The following is a 27,200-nucleotide window of genomic DNA, read 5'->3' as shown; positions in this document are numbered from 1 at the left end:
CTCGGGCTCCATTCCATTTCCGTGCATCCAGCCTCTGGTGTGTCTCGTCCTGTCTGCTCCTGTCTCCTTCCATAAGTCACTCCCTTGATGGTGAGACACTCCTGCTGAGCACCATGATCCTCCCTGTGCCTGCCTTGTCCACCTCAGTGCTACCTGAACTCTGGGACCGGCCCATTTCACAAGTCTCTCTTATCTGGGTCAGGGCGGATATATGGGGGTGGTTGAAGAGGAGGAGGAAGAGTCCCAAAAGGAAGGGTCTGTGGCCCTGCTGAGTTTGGCAGAAGGGCTGGGAGCAGCTGTGGAGTCTCAGCTTTAAGGATCACTTGGATGGGAGGCTTATAATGAAAGGCTATAGGGATTCATTCAGTAGCATCTGTCTCCCTCCCAGAGCCGGTGATGATGGTGAACATGGAGCAGTGCCAGCATGTTGTGGCAGAGCTTCGGAGCAGTGTACATCAAGCCATTAGGCTATATCGGCTGGTGAGTGACATCCCTTCATCATTTCTTACAGCACAGCAGTAATCCATTACATTCAGGTATAATTTTATTTAGCTATTCCCCGTGGATGGGCAGCACCCTTTCAGGTTCCTATTCTTTACCACTACAAAAAGAGATTCTATAAATATTAAATAAAAAGAGATTACTACTCTTATACCCTATAAATATACCTAAATTCCTAATACTACCTAAAATTCCTAATAACTCCCTCTAACTGTCTTCTGAGGACAGCTTCTTCTTACCTGGCACAACCCAGGCCTAATCTAACCTACACTATCTATAAATGATTCACTAACTACCTAAAATAATGGATAGCCACCACTCACTCCTTCAAATCAGTTTTCTAACTGTCAGTAGCCAACTGACAGCAGATCCTTGTCTATGAGAAGACCTCCTGCTCTCTAGAGATCCCAGAGGCAAAAAGCCCTTTAAAGGCTAAAGCCAAAAGCCCTTTCAGTAAGCTTAGGCCTGCCTTTTATATTCCCACAACTAAACACCAACCCACACCACCAGCAACCAACCCCCCAACGACCAACTTAAGCCGAGCAGCCAACTTCGCAACTGCCAGCCCTAACTGTCAGCAACTGACAGCTGCAACTGATGCTGGCTCAGCAGGGGGCTCCCCAGTTACTACTTCCTGTTACTGTGGGCTGGTTAATCCTTACACATCTCTATAGTAAGAGGACCTCCAGGTCATTAAATTAAAAAAATTAAAGAATTCCTTTTTACAAAGACCATATTTGGTAGTAGAAGGAATTTAGTAGTACCCTTTTCTTTTCCTGTTTTTTTCACATAGTTTTTATAATATTAGGATTATTTCTTTAAATGTTCAGTAAAATTCATTTTTAAATACAGCTATACTGAGTTCTTGTCTTTGGGAGTTTATTTTTGGCTTTTTCTATTAATTTTCAAAGATGAGCCCATTTACATACTCTGTTTTTCTTTTCATCTAGGCAATTTATAATTTTATGAATTTTCGTTGAATTCATTTAGATTGTCACATTTATTTTTTTGACTGTAAATTCATCTCATTTAGCTAGTTAGATTATCATTCAGTAGGGGTTTTTTGCTTTCAGTTTTTTTAATCTAGCCTTTTATTTTGGGGATTTCTATTTTGGTGTTTAATTGGAGATTTTCACTTAGTTGGTTTTCTAATTCTTTTCACTTCATGCCCAGTTCTTTGATGTGCTCTTTCATTGATGGAGGTATTTAGAGACATAAAATTTCCCCTAAATTCTGCTTTGACTGCATCCCCCCAAATTTTGTTATCTCATTGTTATCATCATTTTTAATTTTTCCATTCTTCCAAATAATTTTTAATCTTCAAAAGCCCTTTGTTGAATTGAATTTTTTTTTTCATTAGAGTCAGAGTGATGTGTGGGTACATGTGTGTGTATTTGGTTTTTTTGCCTTTATCATGAGGTTTTTAATGCTCAAATATATGGTTACTTTTTGTGAAGGTGCCATGCAGAGCTGAAAAATGAGTCTATTTCTTTCTGTTCCCACTCATTATTTTCCAGAGAACTATCATTTCTAACTTTTCTAAACATTTCTTAATACCCTTCATTCCTTTTTGTTTTTTTCTTGGTCAAATTTATCTAGGTCTGAGAGGGATAAATTAAGGTTCTCCTAATATTATAGTTTTACTGTTTCTCTTTAACAACTTATTTAATCTTTTTTAAAAGAATTTCAGTGCTGTGCCATTTGGTAATATGTTTCATATTAACATTAATTCGTGTATCTTTGAACAAAATGTTGTTTCCCTATCTCTTAAATATTAAATTCCATCTTTTTTACTTTAGCTACATCATAATAGATTCTGCATATAGCCCTTTATTTTTGGTCAATTTGTAACTTTGTGTTTCAGATGTGTTTCTTGTAAACAATATTTGTTGGATTCTGATTTATTGGGCTGTCTTCTATTTTATGGGTCAATTCATACTATACATTCTCATAGATTTGATTTCTCAATGTTTATTTCCATTCACTTTTCCTTCTCGTTGTTTCTTGCCCCCACTTTTAAAAAGTTTATTTTGTTTCTGACGAATCCCTCCTTTAGTTTTCCCTCCCTTTTATTCCTCTTTTCCTGTAATCTTTCCTTCTTGTTTCCCTGTTAGGTGAAATGTATTTGTGTATTCAATGGTGTGTGTGTGTGTGTGTCTGTGTGTGTGTGTGTTCCTCCTTCCTTTGACCAATTCAGATTAGTTATGTTCAAGTTTTGTCTAGTCCCTATCCTTCTATTCCTTCTTGTTATATAGACTTCAACTTGTACCTTCCCCCTGTTATGTGAGATAATTTTCCTCATTCTTCCTTTGGTTTTCTTCTCTCCCAGTGTATTTCTCTTCCTCAGAGTTGTTTCGATTTGCACTTTCTTATGTGCTTATTAATAGTTTTGATTTCTTTATCTGAAAATTGCCTATTCATGTCCCTTGCCCATTTATCGATTGGGGAATGGCTTGATTTTTTTGTACAATTGATTTAGCTCCTTATAAATTTGAGTAATTAGACCTTTGTCAAAGTTTTTTGTTATAAAGATTTCTTCCCAATTTGTTGATTCCCTTCTAATTTTGGTTGCATTAGTTTTGTTTGTACAAAACCTTTTTAATTTAACGTAATCAAAATTATTTATCTTACATTTTATGATTTTTTCTAACTCTTGCTTGGTTTTAAAATCTTTCCTTTCCCAAAGATCTGACAAGTATACTATCTAATCTAATATTTCTAACTAAAACCCAGAACCCAAACTGCTCCTCACAGAGTGTCTTCTTTGTTTACCAGGTAGACATTACACTTTCATACACTGATTGACTGTAGATTAAATCTATCTTATTTAACCTATTTTAAAACTGTGAACTTCAATTTATATTAACTCCATAAAATATCTATGAAAATCCACAAGCCTCCTCAGCTAACTGTCAGATGTGACTTAGAAATCTCTAGTCTGTCTGACTATGCCAGCAGGAGTCGGACACTGACACAGTTCCAGAGGAAACAGAGCCCCCTCCTGGCAGCTGCTTCTCTCTTTGGGAGAACAGCTCTCACTACCAACAGACTTTTTCAGCTTCACGGATGTTCTTCCAATTTCTCAAAGTAAACTCATAAAATCACTCACAAGATAGTCTCAGAGAAAAATCTCCAGGAACCTCCTCAAGAGAGGGAGTTCAAGAGAGAGGCCAAGAGTTCTGCAGCTGCCTTCCCGGCATGCAAATCTTCTTACATTATTACATTATTTTAGCCAAAAACCAAAAAAATATATACTGCAAGCAGCCAGAAAGAAAGAATTCAAGAACAGAAGACACCCAGTTAAGATCATACACAATTTAGCATTTATCACTGTTGATTTTAATTATTTATTAGTTATCTAAGTCTAATTAGAAGCAGAGGTCAATACCAGAGAAAGGATTTTTCCCTGTCCTCTTTAAGGTAAAGCCAGGGGGAAAATTGCCATGATTTTTTTTTTTTTTTGGCTAAAATATTTCTGAGAGATTTCATTTTAAGGTTTCTTCTTTCAGGAGATGACCTGTGAATTTTTTCAATTTATATTTTGTCCTGTGCTTCCATTTTTTCCCCACGATTTCTTAAAATATGTCTAGGCTCATTTTTTGGTCATAACTTTCCGATACTCCAATGATTTTTTACACACACATACACATATGTATATAAAGGACCTTCTGTCTTAGAATCAATACTATATATTGGTTACAAGGCAGAAGAGTGGAAAGGGCCCAGCAATGGGGATTAAGTGACTTGCCCATTGTCACAGCTAGGAAGTGTCTGAAGACAGATTTGAACCTAGGACCTCCTGTCTCTAGGTTTGGCTCTCAATCCATTGAGCTACCCAGCTGCCCCTTACCACACATTTTATTCTGGTTTTTTTTCCAGTTTTTTGTTTTTATCTTTTAAAAATTTTTATTTTTGATCATTGTATTACAAATATGAATAATATGGAAATAGGTTTTGAGCAATAATAGATATATAACCCAGTAGAATTACTTCTCAGCTTCAGGAGGGGAGGGAAAGAACATAAATTGTAATCATGGGCAAATATTTTTAAATTAATTAAATTTAAAAATGAATAATTTGATTAAAAAAAGAAAAAAGACCAAAAAATTTATTTTTATTAATGCCTCATCAAGTCGTTAGCTTCCTTTTAGTTAATTCTAATTTCCAGAGAGTTATTTTCTTGGGTAAGATATTGTACTTCTTGTTCAGAGATTTTCATTTTTTCATCTTTCTTTCCACATTAGTTAACAATGTTGTTCTCATTCAAATATCATTATGTAAAAGCCTGTGGCATCATTCCTGGTCTCAGGGTATGCATATGTACTAGAAAATACTACATATTGACTTCATAGAGACTTCTCAGCTCAGGTCTCATAGTTCAAAACATGTTGGTATGCAGTTGAAATGCTTAGGTAGAGTTTAATGCCTTCATTTTACAGGTGAAGAAATTGAGGCCAAGAAATATTTAAGTTACTTGTGAAAGGCAATACAATTAGTAAATAGCATTGTTGGAATTCTATCCCAGAGCTACTAACTCTGAATCCAGCACTCTTCATGTTGCTATGCTGCTTCTCATGCTAGAAAAGATGAACCAAATCTATTAAGATTATCTTTGATAAATTCTGCGTCGGCTAAAAGGGGTTAGAGGGGTTTGGGGGAGACGGAAAGAACATGAAACATGTAAGTATGGGAAAATATTCAAAATAAAAATTTAAAAATAAAAAAAAAAGATTATCTTTGATAGGAATAATCCATATAGCAAACAAAGTGGCTTTCCAAAGGCAAAGCTCCGAACGTAGCTTCTCCCTGTGACCCCTCCCTGTAAAATCCAGTAGCTACCCATTTTCTCCAGAATTAAATATAAACTCCTCTGGTATTAATTTTCTTCAGTCAATAAACATTTATTAAATGCTTACTATATGCTAGACATTGCTAAACACTAGGGTTACACTAAGAGGCAAATGACTCTCTTCTACCATCAAGAAATTCACAATCTAATGAGAAACAACATGCAAAAAAAAAGTGTATAAACAAGCAAGCTATATGTAGGACAAAAAAATTTAATTAACAGAGGGGGAAGGCATATTAAAATGGCTTGGGAAAGACTTCTTGTAGAAGATGAAATTTTCATTGGTACTTAAAAAGGAAGCCAGGAGGCAGAGATATGAAGGGAGCGCATGCTAGGCCTTAGGGGATAGCCTAAGAAAATATCCAGAGCCAACATATCTTGTTTATAGAACATTCCAGAGTCACTGGATTGAGGGGATATCTAGTAGGGGGAATATAGTGTAAGGAGACAGGAAAGGTAGAAGGGCTTTGACCCCTAACAGAGGATTGTATATTTGATCCAGAGGTGATAGGGAACCACTGGAGTTTATTGAGTTAGTGGGTAACATAATTGTACCTACACATTAGGAAAATCACTTTGGTGGCTGAATGGATGATAGGTCAGTGTGAGGAGAGACTTGAGGCTAGTAGCAGTCCATTTCAGTAGCACAGTTGAGAGGTGAGAAGGGGCCTCCTCTAAAGAGATGTCAGGGTCAGAGGAGAGAAGGGCCATATTCAAGAGATATTGCAAAGGTGAAATCAGAGGGCTTGGACATGGGGAGAGTGGGAGTGAGAGAATGCAATGAAGAATCCAGGATGACTCCTAGGTTGTGAGCCCTGGGTTTATGATTGGCAGGGATGGGGATGTAATAGCATTACTCTCAACAACAATAAGGAAGGTAGGGTAGAAGGAGGCAGGGAGGATTTAGGGGGAAAGATAATGTGTTCGGTTTTGGATATATTAAGTTTAAGCTGTCTGCTATAGCACATCCATTTCAAGATGTCTGAAAGGCATTTGGAGATCTGAGATGGAAGGACAATAGAGAAGTTAGGACAGGATAGATAGATTTGAGAATCAGCAAAGTGATAATTAAATCCATGGGAGCTGCTGAGCTCAGTAAGTCTTGAAGCAGTAATATAGAGGAATACAAGAAGAGGGCCCAGGACAGAACTCTTAGGGACACCTATGGTTAGAGGCTGTGATATGGAAGAGAGAGAAGGAGCAGTCAGATAGGTAGAAGGTAGGACACAGTGAAGATCCTTACAGGTTGGCCACTACTTCCTTATTCAATTTGCTTAGACTTTAATTGCCATGCTGGGTTATTTGCTCTCCCTCACACTGTACCTTCCTTCTCCTTTAGGAATTTTTACTGGCTCTTCCTATACCTAGAATACACTCCCAACCTGTTTGGAATTCCTAGTTTCCTTCAAAATTCACCTTCACTGGCACTTTCTACATGACACTTGCCTGATTTCCCTTCCAGGTACTAGTGCTAGTGCCTTCCCTCTTCAAATTACCTTGTATATATTTTACAAATATGTACATATGTAGTCTCTTCCTTTGGACAAGCTCCTTAAAGGAAAGAGAATTTTCTAACTTTTGTTGTTTTTATCTCCAGCACTTGCTTAGCAAGGATTAGATGGTATTTTAAATATGTTGATATCTTTCATTTTGCATATCATTTGAATTTCCATCTTTTTCTGTCTTTCCATTGAGTTAATTTCCATTAGTTCATTTTTCCTTGTTTCTTAGTAAAGCATCTTTTGAAAGTTTCTGGCTTTGCTATGAATAAATGATTTTCTTTAAAATGAAAAAGGGGTGGGGGGTGGGGGCAAGAGTTAAACAACACTAGCCATTAAAGCCAAAAAATGATAGTTATATGGTATGGTTGTGTGGAATATGCAATATTTCAAACTCCTAGACTTCCATTCTTTTAAAAGAGTAGAAGCAGGTGTCTTCTGAGATCTCTTATTCTAGACAAAATTTGTACATTATAATTCCACAGCATTTAGTTTCAAATGTTTGGTTGTTGACATTTGCATTGTAGTTATTGTCTATGTTGTTTTCCTGGTGCTGCTGACTTCACTTTACTAAATTAATTCATATCTCTTTATTCATGATGTTCCTCATTTCTTAAGAGCACAGTAATGTTCCATTACCACCATAATTTGTTTATTCATTTCCCAAGCAATAATCACAATAGGTTTTTAATAAATAGTTGTTGATTGGTTCTTTCCTTGAAGAATTTATTTCTCAGTAAGAAGCTTCTAAATGGGTCACAAGTTTTTGATTTTTTTTTAACCCTAAACCATATTTTCCAACATTTTTCCTACATATTTGTATATGGCCCAATTTCCTAGTCTGTCACTCATTAAGAAATTAGACATGAAACCCAGGATATTTTTTCTAAACTCTGTGGTTAGACTTCTGTTAATCTAAGAAATTTGAACTTCATCCCATAAATCCATGTCTTTCTGTCTTTTCTTTGAGTTCATTCCCATTAGTTCATTTTTCCTTATTTTTTAGTAAAGCTTCTTTGGAAGGTTTCTGGCTTTGCTGTGAATAAATGAAGAGGGAAAGGGATTTGTATCCATCTCTTTTTAGCAAAATGTGAGGGGGTTCTACCTTCATTGGCCAGGTGTGGTAGTGGCAGTGACAGGCCTGCCTCTAGATTTCCATAAAAGCTGATTTAGCCTGAGACACCTCATCCAGTTACAGAAAAACCTAGGGAAAAATTATTTGTGCTCCTTTTTGTAGCCTGGTGTAAGGAATAAAAATTTAGGTATTATAGATATATATTAAAAATATGTGGCCGCCAGGAATCAACAATTTAGGTTGATTCCGTAATTAAATCAGACCCAAGTCAGCATCGGGTTGAAGAGTTTATTTACAATCGGTAGGTAAAAGTAGGAATAAAGAGAAAAGTAGAGGCTAGTCCAGCCTGGACTGAGAGAGAAGAAGGTTATAAAGCTTAATAATGAAGCTGTAAGCCACAGGGCCCAACAGCCAGATAGGCAGAGTTTAGAATTGGCCCAGCTAGGCAAAGGAAGTCAGCCTAACTTACCCCCGTGACAATATTGAGTGTAATCTGTCTGTGGTCTCAGGAGATGCTTCTTCTTCCAGTTCAAGACGGCAACTGCCCCCACAGGAAGTTCACTAACTTAAAGAGATAGTGTCTTTCATCACTTCCTGTGGTCCACCTCTAATTCAAATGGACAAATGGCAGTTTCTACATTGATTTGGACTGCCCAAAGGGCAGTCCCTTATTCTTGATTTGTTACTTATTGTCACGTGTGGGTAACTCGTCTCCCCTCCCCACTAAGGGAGCTGAGAGTGACATCATTAGCACGCCTGGGTTGAGTAGATTTTTGACTATTAATGGGATCGAGCTAATTCTATTTACACACTGGCAGCCATCTTTCTGGACCTCTCTCCCTTCCTCTCCCAATCTCCTTGAGTACTTCATTCTTGGTTGTTGTTCTTGCAGGTGGTCAGGACCAGGACACCTTCAGCTGAGCAAAGTCGAATTGCCCAATTCCTCGATGACACTTTCTCTTCAGTGCGGCAAGAACTGGAGTCCCTGACTGGTGTGCTGACAGCTAGTCCCAGTGGGAGCCCAAGTGCCGTGGGAGCCGAACAGACACAGGCACTGTTGGAGCAATACTCTGAGCTTCTGCTCCAGGCTGTGGAAAGACGCATGGAACGGAGGCTCTAAGCCCCAGAGGATCTAGCCAAAAGGATGTTCCCCTGTCCATCTTTCTCCTCATGTACCTATGTCAAAAACTTTTCACACCTGAGGGGGAGTCCCATGCCTCATCCCATTTTTTTCAACTCATTGCTTCCCAGTCCTATTAATTTATTTTCCCAACCCTTTGCTCCATCCTTGACTTCTGCTTTCGGAGTGCTTCCAGATGCTTGTATCTGGAGCAGATCTGAAGATTGCCCAAAGTTTTCTTGGTGCTGCAGGAAGCTTATGGGGATGTGGGAAGCAGCTCATCCCATTGGGTTTGGGAAACTGGGTTGGGGCCCTAGTCCCACTTTCTTTGAAGCCATTTGACTCACTGCAGGGATCAGCTCCCTGGGCTGGAGCAAATACAGGGTATTCAGTGGGGTAAAGGTACTTAGTGCCCCCCACCCCAATCAATGGCAGGAAGTCTTGCCCCCTTCCCGCTTGCCCTGAAACTAGCTGGGGATTCTCCAGTGCATGAGTAGAAGATCTCATGTCTGCCATGATCAGTGAAGGTCCCTCTGCGGTTCAGAAACACACAGTCCTCTGAACCTTATTATCTATGGTACTCTTCACCCTTTAGGGGACCAGAATGGTTAGGTCAAGGACAACGTCCCCTTTAATTCATCTGTTCCCTTTCAAAGTGGCTCTGTAACATTGTCTACCTTCCCTCCCAGGAAGAAGTATTCTTTTTCCACTCTCCCCACTAGCCAGAGTATGTGAGGCCAGCTCTGTGAGGCATTACTGCAGGTCAGAAAGGTCTCCAGGCTGGGGTACACCAGAGTTCTGGTCTCCATCATCTTTTCCCCTCCATTCCATTTTCCTTCTTTTCTATGTTTTTCTTGAACTCTAGACTGTAGAAGTCAAGTGATTCTTTTTGCTAAGTCTGTGAGGATGAGGGCTGGAGCTTCCCATTTGCCTTCATTTAAAGGGCAGTCTAAGGTGCTAGCCCCATCTTAACTGAGCCCATCCTCCTTCAAGGAATTCAGAAGCAGAAACAACAGACTATGATCCCCTCTCTTCATTCCTCCAACTGTGGCTCCTACCCTTGCATTCCTTGGCTTGCCCTATACACAGTTTTTCCAAGTGAAGGAGACACATGAAAGGGTGTGGGATCAGAGCTTGGCAAAATCATTGTTGTGGCTCAAGCCACAGGATGGTTCCTTGAATCCCAAAGGACAACAGGAGATCTGACTTAAAGCCATATTGTCTGGAAAGCAGGCCTTCTTCAGAACAGTGTTGTGTAGCAGTCATACAGGGTCCTTAGCATATTGTGATGTGGAAGGAACAGAGGCTTAGGTAGCTATGAATTTAGCCAGTGGCTGACTCAGAAATGTTTTGGGAAGGAGCTGAGTGAAACAGGTAAGTGGTTTTGGGGGTAGAGAGGTTATAAATAGTTGTTAGTGTAGGGGGCTGAGTTTGAGAGGACAGTTTTGAGTGGAGGGAGAGACAGTAGTAAAAGGACAGGCATGTAAAAAGGAGATCCTAGTAGTAAGGCGATTTCCCGTGAGAGTTGTGGGTTCTGAAAGTTTGTCTCTGGGTCCCAGAATGCTGCTGGCTCCATGTGGAGATATGTGCCTCCATGGAGGGGATGTTTCCTCTTGGCAACAGGAGACCCTGCAACTCTGCTCAACAGAAGCAGAAGGCTTGGCCATCATTTGAGGGCTTGGCCAAGTTTGATTTCTTCGTGCACCTTTTCACCACCTCTCTTCTCCCCTCCCCACGTTCCTGAACACTGACATGGACATGAGCCACCCGGATAAAAAAATCTTGTGGGATATGTGGGCAGCTCAAAGCAAACCCAAAGCTGGGAAGGATGACCATGAAGCGGAATGGAGAGGGCCATTTCAGAAATCACTGCAAACCCAACCCCTAAGGGCTGAAGCCTTACTCCTGCCTCCCAGCTGAGGCCAGCCTGGGTCCAATGCTGCAGTTTCATCCAGATTGTGAACCCCCAGTTACCCCTTCTCCCCATGCCCACTGGCGTTCCCCCGCTCCCAGGAGGAGGGGCTCAAGGGCTGTTGTCAGTAGCCCCAACCGCCCTCGGCCCCGGCCGGAGGTGGGCTGCGCCCCTCTGCATGCCCGAGGTCTGGCACTACCCCTTGTCCGTTACCATTTTGGACACTCCTTATTTATAACTTTTATACTCTGGCCCCCGGCCTCGCTCTGCTTTCCCTCGTGCTTCCCTGCGGGGCTGGGGTCCTTTTTAACGTTTCCGTTTGTATCAGTGTCGAACCAGTCAATAAAATATGACAGCTTTGGTACGGACTGGGGGGTTTGTGCTGGATGGTGTGAGCCAGTTATGTCAGGGGGAGGGTGGGGAGGGTTTCGAGGATCCTCCTGAAGGCGGGGCCGCACCGCCACTGGGAGGGGCTCGGGCAGACCGGCGTGGCGATGGCGGAGGCAGTGTTGCAGGCGGTGCGAAGGCAACTCTTAGAATTCCCAGCTACTGCGGGAGGTCAGTGGGGTTTACTACGTGGCTACTGGCGGCCTTGTTTGGTCCTGCCAAAGTCAACACCAAATGCAAGTGAAGCGCAGTGCACGCCGGGATTGGTATTCCTTTTACGTGGAACTCACCCAAGCTAGGCTGCGGGAGCGACTGCCTCTTAGGGTGTAGGCGCAGTGCACGCTGGGAGTTATAAATAGCCCTTGGCATAGAGCAAAGAACACTAGACGATCGGAAGGTGGGAGCAGTGCATTGTGGGAGACGGGGTGGGGGAAATGTGAGGGAAGTGGGGCGTTTTCCTGGTTTGCTTAAGTCCTACCTACTGGTCTACTCTGAGAAGATTGGGGACCCTTCCCTGTCTTCATGGAGTTTACTATTTAGAAATAGCTTCTCTAGGAATCGTGCCCAGTCTCCCAGCAGTTTCCAGGCCTACCCCAGCACACAAATAGGGCAGCCTATGCTTTACAGGATAGGATGACCCCGAGGGAGGGAGGGATAGAAGGGAACCACCAGTAGAAGGTTAGGCTGCTAGAGCCAGGATTAGACTAGTGGCTGCAAATGGGAAAACAAATGGGGAAACCAAGACCCATTATGTAGGCGTTTCAGAAGTGTACGCTAGATCTTAATTTGTTCAACCATTCCCATCGAGTGAATGCTCCCTCGGTTTCCAATTCTCTGCCACCCCGAAGAGAGCTGCAATATTTTTGTTCATAATAGTCCTTTTCTTTTTGGATAGAGATCTAGTAGTGATATTCCCAAGTCAAAGGGTATGAATAGTTTAATACCTCTGGGGTCTGAATTACTTTCTTACTGTTTTTTGAGTGGCTTATCCCCATATTTTCCACCCCTCACCACACCCCATCCCACCCCACCTAGCTCCCTGAGGATTGTAGTCTATTCTGTAATGGTTCTTTATGGTCTCCAAAGTACTCAGGACTGTCGGGGTATTTTCATGGAATCCACAGTAAATGTACCTACACAGCCTGGTAGACAAGTCTTGAAGCCAGAAAGAGCTGTGTTTGAATCCCTGCTCATTTGCTAGCTTTGTGACTGGACAAGTCATTTAAGCTCCCTAGATTCAGTTTCTTTCATCTGCACAATTGAGGATGGTAACTGTACCTACCTCACCAAGTGGTTGAGGTTTCAAGATCTTGTATTTAAAGCACATTCACAGTGTGAACCATCCCTAGCCCCAAGGCTCCTGACATTGCATGGGCTTTGGGCTCTACCCTGGTGAGCTGGGGAAGGTGTGCTAGGATAAGAAGGCAAGAGCTGAAGTTTACATTTTCATTTGTTTTTCAGTTACCTCCAACTCTCTGTGACCCTATCTGGAGTTTTCTTGGCAAAGATACTGAGGCAATTTTCCATTTCCTACTCCAGCTCATTTTACTGATGGGGAAACTGTGGCAAGCAAGGTTAATTGATTTGTACAGGATCACACAGCTAGTACTGTTTCAGCCCTGAAGGCTAACATGCATGAATGTAAATCTATGTAAAACTGTTAGGAGGAGGGAGGGGAAGAATAAGCATTTATATGGCACCTACTATGTACTGGGCACAGTGCTAGGCACTTTACAGACATCTCTCATTTGATCCTCACTGCCAATGTTGGTCAGTCCTTTTTCAGTTATGTCTGACTCTTCCTGACCCCATTTGGGGTTTTCTTGGCAAAGATCCTGGAATGGTTTACCATTTCCTTCTCCAGCTCATTTTACAGATGGGGAAACTGAGGCAAGCAAGGCTTAGTGCCTTTGTCGAGGTTCTAGAGAGTAAATGTCTGGGGCCAGATTTGAACTAGGGTCTCCCTGCCTGGGCTCAGTGTTGTACTGTGCAGCCTCATTGCCTTTGGGTTGTGTCCAGACCAAGTGGGCAGTGGCTCCCAGAACAGAAATGGTACTCCTGATGCCTTGGATGGGTGTGTTCATGTTTCCTTTTCTCAGTTTGTGACTTTCCCCTTGTTCAAGTGGAGGGGGGAGGGGGTCGGCAGTGCGTGCATTGAGGACCATCGGCCAGGGAGACACGGAGCAGGTCACAGACACTCCTGGGTCCTTCCTCTCTGCCAGTAAATGAGGTCAGAGCCAGCGACGCAATTTGTCTTAGCCCTGTGTCTATCCTTAGAGCTGTGCGTGCCCTTCACTGTGCCGTACCTGGATGGGGCCCCGAGCCCGCTCCAGTTCTACCGGGACTGGGTATGTCCCAACAGGCCGTGCATCTTCCGCAATGCTCTGCGGCACTGGCCCGCCCTGGACAAGTGGACACTACCCTACCTCAGGTAGGAGCTGCTCCCCCCCCCCCCCCCGCCCCCATAATTACTCCCCCAAGTCGGGAGGGGCAGGGTTGGGGGCGGGGCATCCCGGGCTCCGCCCCCACCGCCCCTCCTTCCTGGGCAGGGCCACGGTAGGCAGCGCGGAGGTGAGTGTGGCTGTGACTCCTGACGGATACGCCGACGCCGTTCGTGGGGAGCGGTTTGTGATGCCCGCAGAGCGGCGGCTGCCTCTGAGTTCGGTGATCGACGTGCTGGAGGGCCGGGTCCGGCACCCTGGGGTGCTGTATGTGCAGAAGCAGTGCTCTAATCTCTTCTGTGAACTACCCCAGTTACTGCCCGACGTTGAGCCCCACGTGCCCTGGGCCACAGAAGCACTGGGTAAGACAAGGGAGGAAAAGCAGGGGATGGGCCCAGAGCTCTAGAGAGGAGCAAGAATCCCGGGAATGGATTGGGAACGGAGTGCTGCCCTGTGGGGAACTCAGCTGCTCAGGGTCCAGCCCTTCAGGCCACCTGTGAAGTTGGAAGTCCCCCCCCCCCCACGCCCCTTGGGAAACACTCTGCTCTTAAGAGAGGTGGGACCTTCGAGGCTGCTTAGGCCAACCCATTCATTTTATAGACGAGGAGACTGAGGCCCAAGGGCACCCAGGGGAGTGAGTAGCAGAGCAGGGATTGGAATGGAGGCCCTCTAATTCCAAGGCCAGCATTCCTTTCCATCTATCTTCAGGACTCTGGGGGAAGGGAGCCCCAAAAGGGGGAAGAGTTCAGGAAGGACTGAACTTAAAGGACCTGAGTTCCAGGCCTACCTGAGAGGCATCCTAACCCTGTGACTGAGCAGGTGCTCAACCTGCAGAGCTCAGTTCCTCATCTGTGAGACAAGAAGAATCCTGGCTCTCTCTACCTCCTGGCTATGAAGGAGGTGCTTGGCCAACACAAAGTATTTGACAGGTTTCAGTTTTGGCCTCTACCCTCCAGCCCGCCCCCCCCCCCCACAGTGACTGCTCATCCCTCCCCCTCCTTATCAGAGGTTCAGTCTCCTGGAGGCCTGCCCTCCGGTGATCTTTCTGCTAGAGAAGGTCCTTCTGGTATTGTTAGCTCTGCCTGATCTGTCCCCAGGACCCTCCAACCTCCCAGGCTCACACCAGGCTCTCCTCTGCTGCCTCAGCTCCCATTCTGTGTGGCCAGCTCATACCTCTCCTCTCCTTTGGGACTGATTCCCTTGGCAGAGGGTGGTGGAGAGCCCCATGCTCAGACTCCTTTTCTCTCTGGATTTCCAATGAAGTCAAGAACTGTCTTTTTGCCTTGCATTTATCTTCTAGAACTAGGCACTTTGCCCAGAACATAGTAAAAATGGAATATATATGTGGATTACATATATATACATATATATGTTTTATATAATTATAATACATATTACATTAAATTTTACATATGTATATGTAAAATAGGTATTTTTTTAACCTTACCTTCAAAGCATCTTAGAATCAATACTGTATTGGTTCCAAAACAAAAGAGCAGCAAGGGCCAGGCAGTGGGGCTTAAGTGACTTGCCCAGGGTCACACAGCTAGGAAGTATCTGAAGTCATATTTGAACCCAAGACTTCCAAGCTCTCAATCCACTGAGCCACCCAGCTGCCTCCTAACTTGACATTTAAAATGTCTCTATCTAGGGAAGATGCCTGATGCTGTGAACTTCTGGCTCGGAGAAGGAGCCGCAGTGACCTCTTGTGAGTACCAGGGAGTCTGGGAAGAAGTGGCCAAGGAATGGAGACTTTGGTGGGGAGGTTAGACTCCCATCGAAATCTAAGTCTTTGTCCTTTCCACCCATTGCTACTAGTTGGGTTTGGGGGGCAGGCTGGGGGCAGAGGGAATGAGATGGGAGGTGATAGAAGCTGTTCCCAGCCTCCTCTGGCTTCTGATTCCAAATTGTTCCAACTATGAAATTGTGTAATTTTGTGAAAAGGAAGGTTTCAGCCTGTGAGACTGTGGAAAGCTGCTGACCTCCCTGGCCTGCCAGAATAACCAATAATAATGAAAAATAATAATAATAATAATGATAATGGAATCTCTCCTCTACTCACTCACATTCTCTACAGTACCCGAAAAGTCCCAAACAGCCATGAGGGGGGGCAGCTGGGTAGCTCAGTGGATTGAGAGCCAGGCCTAGAGACTGTAAGTCCTAGGTTCAAATCTGACCTCAGACACTTCCCAAGCAAGTCACTTGACCCCCATTGCTCACCCTTACCACTCTTCCGCCTTCGAGGCAATACACAGTATTGACGGAAAGTAAGGGTTTTAATATAAAAACAAAACAAAACAAAAACAAACAGCCATGAGGCCCACAATAAATACTGGCTGAATGAATTGGGTAGTTTAGCCCTGTGAGCATCAGGCTAGACAGCAAGGGCTAGCACAGAAAAGAGGCGGTAGTGGGGCCTGGCAAAGAGGGCACTAATTCACCCGAAAGCCTTTCTGAAAAGTTTGCGTGAAGATAGTTAGGAAACAGGCCTGACTGGGTAGGAAGGTGGCCCTGCCTGGGAAGCAGAGTCTTCTGACTCGAGGCCCTCCTGAGGCCAAGATGCCATGATTTTTTTCAAAGAAAAAGCCCCCTTCTCCTGCCCTTGCCACCCTCAGTAGATTGTCAGGTCCTCGAGGACAGGCTTTGTACCTCCAGTGGGTGGCTCAGTGCATCGTCATTGTCATTCATTCGCTTCCATGGCATCCAACTCCCTGTGACCCTTTTTGGGATTTTTTGCGGGGGGATTTTCTTGTTAACGCCACTGGAGTGGGTTGCCATTTCCTTCTGCAACTTATTTTATAGATGAGGAAACGGAGACAAAGAGGGTGAAGTGACTTGCTTGAGGTGACACGGCTAGAAAGGCTGGATTCGAACGTGGGTCTTCTTGACTCCCAGCCTGATGCTCTCTCCACTGCACTATTTAGCTGCCTTGCAATAGGCAGTTAATAGAATGTACCGGATGGGACTCTCTTGGGATCCCACTTCAATGGTGCTCCAGTTCTGACTTTTTTCTCTATTTCCTGTGTGCCCGCTGCAAGCTTCCTCCCCATAAATGCTCCCAGAAGGGCCCTTGTCTGTCTCTGCCCTCTTGGTGTTCCCTTAGCAAATGTGCCGTGAGCCTGTGGCTGTGGGAGACCCGAGGGGCCAGGTTGCGGCCTGTGCCCCGTCCCCAGGGCAGCGCCCATGCGGGACCCCGGAGGGGCCCCCCAACCTGCACCCACCGGCCTCTCTGTTCAACAGTGCACAAGGACCACTACGAGAACCTGTACTGCGTGATAGCCGGGGAGAAGCACTTCCTCCTGCACCCGCCCAGTGACCGGCCTTTCATCCCCTACGGTATGAGCTGGGCTCCCGGGAGGAGGGCGGCAGGCCCACAGCGGCCCACAGCGGCCCTGGAGCCTCACACGGCAGTGACCTACGGGCAGCCCACACCGCCTGCTGTCCTGCGAGAAGGCGCCGGGAGCCTCGATCCGGTGGGGGGACGTCTGAGTCAGCCCTGGCCCAGCATGTTCCCCCTGACCCCCTTTCCTTCTGGCCGCAGAGCTGTATGCACCAGCCTCCTACCACATGGCCCAGGACGGCTCCTTCATGATCGTGGATGAGGAGGCGTCGGAGAAGGTGCCCCACCTGCAGGCAGTCTCTGTGCAGGGCTGTGGTGGGGCTTGTGTGCGTGCATGTGCGTGCATGTGCATGCAGAAGGCAAAGAGACACACACTCTCCTTGACCCCACACATTCTCCTTGACCCCTAGGGATGGACAGGGAAAGCCCTATCCTGGAGAACTTGCCTGCTGTGCTCCCTGCCCATCCTCTGCCCCGCTGTGCCCCCTGCCCTTCCTCTGCCCTGCTGTGCTTCTTGTCAGTCTGCTAGCCCAGTGGGCCAAGAGCATGCTGGGAGTTGGGGTGGGATGGGCCCATGTTTGGCCCCTGATGTCTGTTGTGTGTAAATGGCTGCTCCCACAGGTCCCCTGGATCCCGCTGGATCCCTTGGCTCCAGACCTGGCCCGCTTTCCCCTCTATGAGCAGGCCCGGCCACTGCGCTGCAGGGTACAGGCAGGGGAGATGCTCTACTTGCCGGCTCTCTGGTTTCACCACGTCCGTCAGTCTCACGGCTGTGTCGCTGGTGAGGAGGGAGGATGGGGAGGGCTGAGAGTGGCGTGTTCTGAGGCCGGCCTAGGCCTAGGACTGGGTCTGGATGAGGAGTGGCAGGATAGACTAACGACCAGATCATCTTTCCTTCACAGTGAATTTCTGGTACGACATGGAATATGACCTCAAGTACAGCTACTACCAGCTTCTGGACTCCCTCTCACAGGCAACAGGCCTTGGCTAGAAAAGGCTTTCTGGGAGCTCACATCCTGGGTCTCTTGACGCCCATCCAAAGGAATGTTCACTCCCAGAGAAGCCCCTGGGCTTCAAGGCTTTTTCCTGGGGAGAACCAGGCTATGAACAGGGACCTGTTTGGGACAGTTTTGCCAGACAGGCTCGGCCTCTGAAGCAAAGGGTGAGCTGTGGCCAATGAGCTGTGTAGGTGGAAATTTGATACACCTGAGCTGTATCCTTTTAAGTTACGTGCTCACTTTATGTCATTACATTTGAGAGATAAATTTGGCTGAAACCCAATCATCAGGGCTCTTTTTGGGCCTTTGCTTTGGTAAAGTACAGCAGGTGTGGATCTCTGGCTCTGTGCTCTGCTCACTTGACTGAAGGAATCCCTTTCTATCTCACTTTTGTTATTATTAAATCCTATAAATTAAAATACTTGGAGTATTTATTCAATTTTACTCACATATTATTTGGTGACATGAAGGAACTTCAGGACTTTAAAGTGAGTAGAGGAAACAGGTTTTCTTCTGCTGAGAACTCCCCTCTCCACTCTCTCTTCTCCCTTCTTCCTTCAGAACTCTCCCAAGCACACTACCTATCATCGCCCACCAGGAGAGACAGGGACTGGCTTCTCAGTTGGCTCTGTGCTCACTAGCTGTTTTTCTGCCAGCTCTCGCTACTCAAGTTGCTCCCCAGTTGCCTCAGACCACTGCTTCCAACCTACTTACTACCCACTTCCCCCCCACCCCACTGCCTGGGGTGCCTTTTCTGCTGTACACAAGCATCATATTATCTAGGAGCCCCTGGCTCCTGTTCTACCCCCACTGCCTCAATCCACTGCTGCCTGCTCACCACAGTTCCTGCTACTCCTTCCTGCTGTTACTGCTGCTTGCTATTGCTGATACTGGTAAGCTACCCCAACTTGGGTTTCAAAAGCTCTTCAACTCCCAGCTTCTAGCTGGGGTGGATTTTAGCCCCTAAGCAATACTTTCTTCATTGACCAGCTCTACCCCCAGCTACCTGAGCCAGCTCCTCAGCTGCACCTTAGCCCTTGCACTGGGCAGGTGGTTAGCTCCTTTTAACTGCTGGGCCCCTCTGCCTTAACAGGGAATTCTGGTCCTTTCCCCTAGCTAAGCCTTCTTTCAAACACTCCAGCTTCTTCCTAAACTCCCTATCTCCTAACAGCTCCCTTCTCTCATTCTGGAGCACATTTGCTTTTAGGAAGACAAACACAAGTCCCAAAAAACTGGCCTTACCTTAGTCCCTTAGTCCCACCTGGATTTCTCCTCCCCACTGTTGCCGTGCTGCCTCTTAGCAGCCTAATCCATGCTGCCTCTTCCTAACCCTAAGCTGCAGTGCCTGCCTTTCTACCACCGGAGGGCAGCAACAATATTTTTTTTTTTTTGCAAATAAAATCCAATAAAATTATATAACATCATATAAAATAAAATAAGATAAAATACCCCTACCCCACCCCTAATAATAGTAATAATAATTTTAAAAATATATTTTAAAATATATACAGTTCATAGATAAAATTATATTGAAAATTATTTTCCCCTTTAATCTAACCTAATTACAATGCCAAACAGCATGAATACTACTCTGCAAGAAAGCCTTTTGGCTTTTGTTCAATTGTAAACCTTTAAGTTTTCCGATTGCCTCCTTCTCCTTATGTTGTTAGGAAATATTCTTTTCCAAAACCTAAATTTTAAAACACAAAAGGTTACCATATGTAAAATGAAAGCTGAAGTGCAGGCTGAGGCACAAATTCAATTAGACAATTTCAAACACTCTTTACATGATCCAATGGTCCAATTACTGAGAGAAATAGATCCTGAAATAGATACGGAACACCCCTCCCTTATATCTCAGATGAAAAACCTCTTCTCTCGTATTGAGCAACTCCTGGATAAATCTCCCTCTCCTGCTCCTTCTCCTGGCACCCCATCATGCCCTGTTCCTTCTCCCACCCCACAACCAACTCCAGTCCCAAGAAAGCCTCGTCCTCCTACCATACAGATTTCTACCTGTACTGCCTCGATTTTGTTATAACAAAAGGGCCTAGGGAGATATAGATATACAGTGATGTGAATGTATCTATGTATTCTCCCTAGTTACAGATGATGGAGGAACACTAACCCTGCTCACCCTTGATACTTGTTATAATTTCCCTTTTCTATAACAGTTGCCCAAGGAGGACCTGAAAGGTTAGGTGGATGGGTAACCCTTTCAGGTCCAACCTGGGGTTGGATAAATTATTATAGGGCTTTTGATTTGCCTTGGATCACATTTGATATCTGACTGCTTTGACTCCCTCCCCAAGGGTCATGATATAAAGACCACTCAGGAAGGTACTTGTTAAACTCTATCTATGATCTATAATCAGGGAAAGGATAAATAGGACAAGGAATGGGGATTGGGGACCCTGTCAATCTAATATCTATAACTAGTTGGCAATCAGGACTGGAGGCTCTTGATTTAGTAGAAGCTGGAGCTTTATTCTCCACTACCCCTCTGGCCCAGCCTGGCCATAGCCAAGCCAGAGAATAGGGACTGCTGCTGATGCAGCTGTGTTGGTGACCTTATTCTCTCAGCTTTCTCACTATCAGTGTTTGGTGATGCACTAGCTCTCACAGTCTTCAGGAAATATTCAGATTCTTCCTACCCTCTTCTTCATAGACTTCCTAGCCTCCCTTCACCACCCAGAGACCTAGAGACCTAAAGACCCAGAAAGATCCAGAGACCTAAGACCTAAAGAGCCCAAAGACCCAACACCAAAAACCAAAGACCAAAGACCCCTTCAAGTGGCTGTCAGGGGAATCTCTACTGCCAGGCCAACCAAGTTTGCCTCTGGCTCACGGCATCTGGGAACATTCTATGCCTTCCAACTGCCTCCCCTGTCATTCAAGGTGGCATCCATCATTTCCCAGGATATGAATGTAATAGTATTCACATAGACAAGTACTACAAAACCACGACCACTGACTGATTCCTATGAAGGCCTTTTCCCCTTAAGGGAAGTGCCCACAATAGTACAAACTGGGAATGCGTTAACATTAAGACAACATAGACCTTTCACATCCTAGGATATAAAGAGATTTAAACATGATATTCCTAGCTATGAAGATAAACCTATCCTGGTAACAAAAAAGATGGCTGATATATTCTTTCGTTTTGATCCTTCTTATAAGGATGTTGAACAATTGCTCCATGCCTTTCTGATGGAACGTGAGAGGAATAAGATCATCTCTCCTGTTAAGCCTGAGGACGCAATGCAGCACACTGGCCACCTGTGGATCCTCATTGGGACTATAATGATCCTGAGGAATATATGCAATTATGTCGTGCTAGGGATGTTATTCTCAGAGCAATGCGAGTATGCTCCGAAAGGCTGGATGCATGGGCCGAATTCGAATGCCTTAAACAATCCAATGATGAGACACCCTCCCAATTCATGGATAGGCTTATTGAGCTGGGAGGTAGGTACCTAGACATTGATCTTTCTATAGAAAGGGATATTAGACATATAAAGTGGCACTTTGTCAACAACTGTTCCAGAGTAGTCCAGGATTACTTTAAAACACATTGCCCAAAGTGGCCTGAGATGGATCTTGAAGAGTTGAGGACTGCTGTTTATATCTCTAAAGGTAATAAAGAAACAATGTATTAGAAAATATTCAGAAGGAACTAAAATCTTTAAATGATAGAATGGATAAACAAGAAAGAGAGCATGTACTCAACCAATACCATTTGCCCCTCTCCAAGAATCTAATTATAGATCCCTTAATTGCCACTTCTATCAGAAAAAGGGCCACATAATGATGAACTGTAGGAATTTGTTCCAGGCAATTGAAAATAAAATTCAATGGAATAATAACTACAGAAACAACTTTAGAAATAATAACTACAGGAATGATTTTTAGGAATCGCAACTTTAGGACTGATAACAATTCTAGAAATATAAATCAGGCAACTGATAATTCAAACCAAATGACCCCTCAACAGTATATCTTAAGTGGAGCTTATCCCCGAACTACTCAGGGTGCTAATGTCCCTCAAGGGAGAGCCCAAGGGACTACCCAAAGATTATGAAGATGTATCGGGGGCTGGGGGGGGAAGGGGTTGGGACACAGGAATCAGAGCATATAACCTTTGATTTTCCAAACCCTGATGTCTTACTGCCTGTTATCCCTATCCACTGCCCTGCCCCAGTACACCTTCATAATCTTTGGGGTTGGTAACACTTCTTATGATTGTCTTCTGGATACAGGAGCCTTCAGATCTATATTGAGGAAAACACCTGATTCAGTTTGCAATCTTATCAGCTCAATAAATGTAGTAAGGGATATCAGGGATACCCCAAAAAGTTTAAAAGATTCCCCCTAGGATGGTATATGTAGAACCCCTGTCCGTAAAGCACTCTTTCCTCTTGTTGCCTGGCTCCCCTATAAATTTGCTGGGGAGAGATTTTTCATGCAAGCTTAGAGCCACAATGACTTGCTCTCCAGATGGCTCCATGTCACTGGAATTGCCAGAAGAATCCTTAACTTTGCTCCCTGTACTTCTTTCAGACAGTCATGAGATGAAAGAGTCTCCCACTTTTGAAATCCCAACTGATATACCTGAGTCTCCCTGGGCCGTATCATCTTCTGATGTTGGCATATTTAAATAGGCTGTCCCTGTCCAAATTAAAACAAAATCTAGCTCACCTTCCATTCCTCAATAGCCTCTCTTGAAGGAGGCAATTGGTGGCATTACCCCTGTAATAAATTCACTAATTGATCAAGGCATCATAATTCCCAGTAAATCTGAATATAATACACCCACCTGCCTGTCAAAGAACCAAAATTGGGGCCCAATGGTAAACATGTCTATCAATTCATCCAGGATTTGAGGGCTGTGAATAATCATGTTATAAAAATACACCCCATAATTTCCAAGATAAACACTATTATTTCCTCTATTCCTAGCACAGCTACATACTTTACTGTAGTAGACTTGTGATCCATTTTCTTTTCTATATCCATACATGAGGATTCCAGGGATATCTTTGCTTTCACATGGAAGGGTTCCCAGTGGACCTGAACCCATTTACCTCAAGGGTTCATGGACATACAACATTGTTTACACAATTCTTAAATGCTGATGTGGATGCCATTAAATTTAAATACAGCCTTTTAATCCAATATATGGATGATTTGCTCTTGGCTTCACCAAATACTACAGCATGCCAAGAAGAAAGCAAGCACTTCCTTTTGGAACTACATAAGAGAGGCCACAAGATCTCTAAAGACAAAGTTCAGTGGTATCTCCCCAAAGTACAATATTTGGGTTTCATTTTAACTGCTTGGTCCTGTTCTATTTCTCCTAAACATATTGAAAGTATCCAAAAATTAGGTGTTCCTATTATCAAAAAGCAATCGAGGGGGGACTTCCGGGTTAAGATGGCGGCAGAGTAAAAAGCAGCCCTTAACCTCTCCTGATCGAAACATATGAGAATCCTCAAGGAGACATAAAAACAAACCCAGTCGAACGGAGGGACCCCACAACAGGGCACAGTGTGGAAGGTACGTGGAAACGGGACATTTCCATGCTATAAAGGGGTGAAACAGCTCTCACTAAATCACAGGCTGAGCAACCACCCCACCCTCACCCCCTACACACACACCACCTATAGTGCCAAAGCCAGCTAAAAAGAAATAAAGCAAGTTTGGGGCACCCATTGAATCACTGGCAGCTCCAGGGCCTGTTCCTGAGAGCAGCAAGATTTAGGACCCCAAAAAGCTAAAGAACACACACGGACTCTGAGCGTGGGCACAGAGCGCAGGCAGAGGCACGGGTGGAGGCAGAGTGTGAGCGAAGGCTCTGAAACCCTGAGTGGGGAATCAGCGCAGACGGGTATGCGACTGTGGAAGCAGCGCCCTGAGACTTGTAAAGGAACCACCAGCAGAGGACCAAGCAAGGGGGTCCACCAGGGGACTTGACCTTGAGAAAAACCAGAACTCAGACCTCAGGACCCAAAAGACTGCAGACAGACCCTGAGCACAAGGATAAAGCTGAGAAGCTGCTGGGATAACAATGGCTACTCAGAATCAGGAAGCTCAGACGAAAAAGATTAACAAGAAAAAGAAATCTTTAACACTCGATAACTTTTACACAGAGAAAATCCAGACAACCGAGCAAATAGAGGGGGAGGACAAACAAGCATCCGGACCCTCCCAAAATAATAATGAAAACTGGTCACAAGCTCTTGAAAAGTTCAAAACTGAGATAACTAGAAAGATGGAAAAGATTTGGTTAGAGAAATGGGAAATAGCTCAAAAGGAAATCAGGCAAGAAAATAACAGTTTAAAAGGCAGAATTTTGCAATTCGAAAGTGAGGCTCAGAAATTAAATGATAAGCAAAGTGAACACCAGAAATGACCAGATTGAAAAGGAAAACCAAAAGATCATATCCGAAAACCAAAAGATCATAGCCAAAAACCAAAAGATTATAGCTGAAAACCAGTCCCTAAAGGCTAGAATTGAGCAATTAGAAGCTAATGATCCCTCAAGACAACAAGAACAAAGAAAACAAAGTCAAAAGACAAAAAATAGAAGGAAACATAAAATATCTCAATGAGAAAGTGACAGACCAATAAAACCGGTCTAGAAGAGACAATTTGAGAATCATTGGTCTTCCAGAAAAACCATAAATTAATAGAAACCTGGACTCCATACTAAAAGAAATTATTCAGCAAAATTGCCCTGAAGTCCTACAACAAGAGGGCAATATAGACATTGAAAGGATTCATAGAACACCTGCGGCATTCGATCAAGAAAAGACAACACCCAGAAATATAATTGCCAAATTTAAGAGCTTCCAAGTAAAAGAAAAAATCTTACAAGAAGCCAGAAAGAGACAATTCAAATATCAAGGAGCACCAATCAGGATCACACAGGATCTGGCAGCCTCCACGCTAAAAGACCGCAAGGCTTGGAATATGATATTCATAAAGGCAAGAGAGCTGGGCCTGCAACCACGGATCAACTACCCATCAAAATTTAAACCTTACTCTCAGTGTAATCAACCCGGAGAAGGAAGAGTAGCTATACTATCCATTGGGATATAAAACTCTTATCTAACCCTACTGAGAAAGTCAGAAGGGATAAACCAAAGGGAGCAGGGGAGTGGGGAGGACAAAAAAGGGAGGGGAGAAGAAGGGGGAGGGAATTCATTAGGCCTTTAAAAACAAAAAGAGGGGAATAATAAGGGAGGGGGTAGAAAGGGAAGTTAGTCAAGCAAGGAGATAAGGGATAGGGTCTTAATAGCAAACCACTGGTTTAAAAGGAAATAGTTTAAGGAGAAGGGGTAGGAATAGGGGAGGATACAAAAATGTCAGCAAATGCACAACTTATAATTATAACTCTGAATGTGAATGGGATGAACTCGCTCATAAAACGGAAGCAAACAGCAGAGTGGATTAGAAACCAAAATCCTACCATATGTTGTCTACAAGAAACACATATGAGGCGGGTGGACACACACAAGTTTAAGGTTCAGGGCTTGAGCAAAATCTTTTGGGCATCAAATGAGAAAAAGAAGGCAGGAGTGGCTATTATGATTTCTGACAAAGCCAAAGTAAAAATAGATATGATTAAAAAAGACAGGGAAGGTCATTACATCCTGATTAAAGGCAGTATAAACAATGAGGAAATAACACTACTCAATATATATGCACCAAATGGTATAGCATCCAAATTCATAAAGGAGAAACTGGCAGAGCTCAAGAAGGAAATAGATAGTAAAACCATAATAGTGGGAGATCTAAATATTCCTCTTTCAGATCTAGATAAATCAAACCAAAAAAATAAATAAGAAAGAGGTAAGAGAGGTGAATGAAATACTAGAAAAATTAGACTTAATTGATATGTGGAGAAAAATAAATAGGGAGAAAAAGGAATACACCTTCTTTTCAGCTGCACATGGTACATTCACAAAGACTGACCATGTAATAGGGCATAGAATCATTGCAAACAAATGCAAAAGAGCAGATATAATAAATGTAACCTCAGATCATAATACAATAAAAATAATAATCAGTAAGGGCACCTGGACAGGCAAATCAAAAACCAATTGGAAATTAAACAATATGACTCTCCAAAATCAATTTGTCAAAGAAGAAATCATAGAAACCATCAACAATTTCATTGAAGAGAATGACAATGATGAGACATCCTACCAAACTCTGTGGGATGCAGCCAAGGCAGTTCTCAGGGGGAAATTTATATCCTTGAGTGCATATATTAACAAATTAAGGAGGGCAGAGATTAATGAATTGGATATGCAACTCAAAAAATTAGAAAGCGAGCAAATTAAAAACCCCCAGATGAAAACTAAATTAGAAATACTAAAAATTAAGGGAGAAATTAACAAAATCGAAAGTAAAAGAACTATTGAATTAATAAATAAGACTAGAAGCTGGTATTTTGAAAAAACAGATAAAATTGACAAAGTACTGGTCAATCTAATAAAAAAGGAAAGAAGAAAACCAAATTGACAGTATTAAAGATGAAAAGGGAGACCTCACCTCTAATAAAGGGGAAATCAAGGCAATCATTAAGAATTATTTTGCCCAATTATATGGCAACAAATATAACAATTTAGGAGATATGGATGAATAGTTACAAAAATATAAATTGCCTAGATTAACAGCAGAAGAAATAGAATACCTAAATAATCCCATATCAGAAAAAGAAATTGAACAAGCCATCAAAGAACTACCTAAGAAAAAATCACCAATGGATTCACAAGTGAATTCTATCAGACATTCAAAGAGCAACTAATCCCAATACTATACAAATTATTTGATATGATAAGCAAAGAAGGAGTCCTGCCAAATTCCTTCTATGACACAAATATGGTACTGATCCCAAAGCCAGGTAGACCAAATACAGAGAAAGAAAACTATAGACCAATCTCCCTAATGAACATAGATGCAAAAATCTTAAATAGAATATTAGTAAAGAGACTAGCAAGTAATTAAGAAGATCATCCACCATGATCAGGTGGGATTTATACCAGGAATGCAAGGATGGTTCAACATTAG

At 43.5% G+C, this 27,200-nt stretch overlaps 2 protein-coding genes across 2 annotated transcripts in view; both read left to right on the top strand.

Annotated features, from left to right (window-relative positions):
• The window catches only part of MAPKBP1 (mitogen-activated protein kinase binding protein 1), a 93,134-nt gene extending 83,937 nt beyond the window's left edge, over window positions 1-9,197 (top strand). Inside the window, exons 30-31 of the mRNA XM_044660026.1 lie at window positions 389-480; window positions 8,817-9,197. Of these exons, the coding sequence (XP_044515961.1) occupies window positions 389-480; window positions 8,817-9,044 (320 nt within the window). The 3' untranslated portion in view covers window positions 9,045-9,197. The remainder of the gene's footprint in view (window positions 1-388; window positions 481-8,816) is intronic.
• A 2,253-nt stretch (window positions 9,198-11,450) lies between these two features.
• Window positions 11,451-27,200, top strand: part of LOC123234077 (cytosolic phospholipase A2 beta) — a 42,946-nt gene continuing 27,196 nt past the window's right edge. Inside the window, exons 1-9 of the mRNA XM_044660025.1 lie at window positions 11,451-11,514; window positions 13,621-13,774; window positions 13,893-14,146; window positions 15,436-15,492; window positions 17,025-17,120; window positions 17,326-17,402; window positions 17,746-17,905; window positions 18,027-18,110; window positions 18,183-18,286. Coding sequence (XP_044515960.1) covers window positions 11,451-11,514; window positions 13,621-13,774; window positions 13,893-14,146; window positions 15,436-15,492; window positions 17,025-17,120; window positions 17,326-17,402; window positions 17,746-17,905; window positions 18,027-18,110; window positions 18,183-18,286 — 1,050 coding nt within the window. The remainder of the gene's footprint in view (window positions 11,515-13,620; window positions 13,775-13,892; window positions 14,147-15,435; window positions 15,493-17,024; window positions 17,121-17,325; window positions 17,403-17,745; window positions 17,906-18,026; window positions 18,111-18,182; window positions 18,287-27,200) is intronic.

This window comes from Gracilinanus agilis, chromosome 2 (genome assembly GCF_016433145.1).
Source record: "Gracilinanus agilis isolate LMUSP501 chromosome 2, AgileGrace, whole genome shotgun sequence".
In the NCBI taxonomy this organism is placed as follows: domain Eukaryota; kingdom Metazoa; phylum Chordata; class Mammalia; order Didelphimorphia; family Didelphidae; genus Gracilinanus; species Gracilinanus agilis.
The sequence above is the reverse complement of the archived record's forward strand: the minus strand, read 5'-3'. Positions and strand labels throughout refer to the sequence as shown.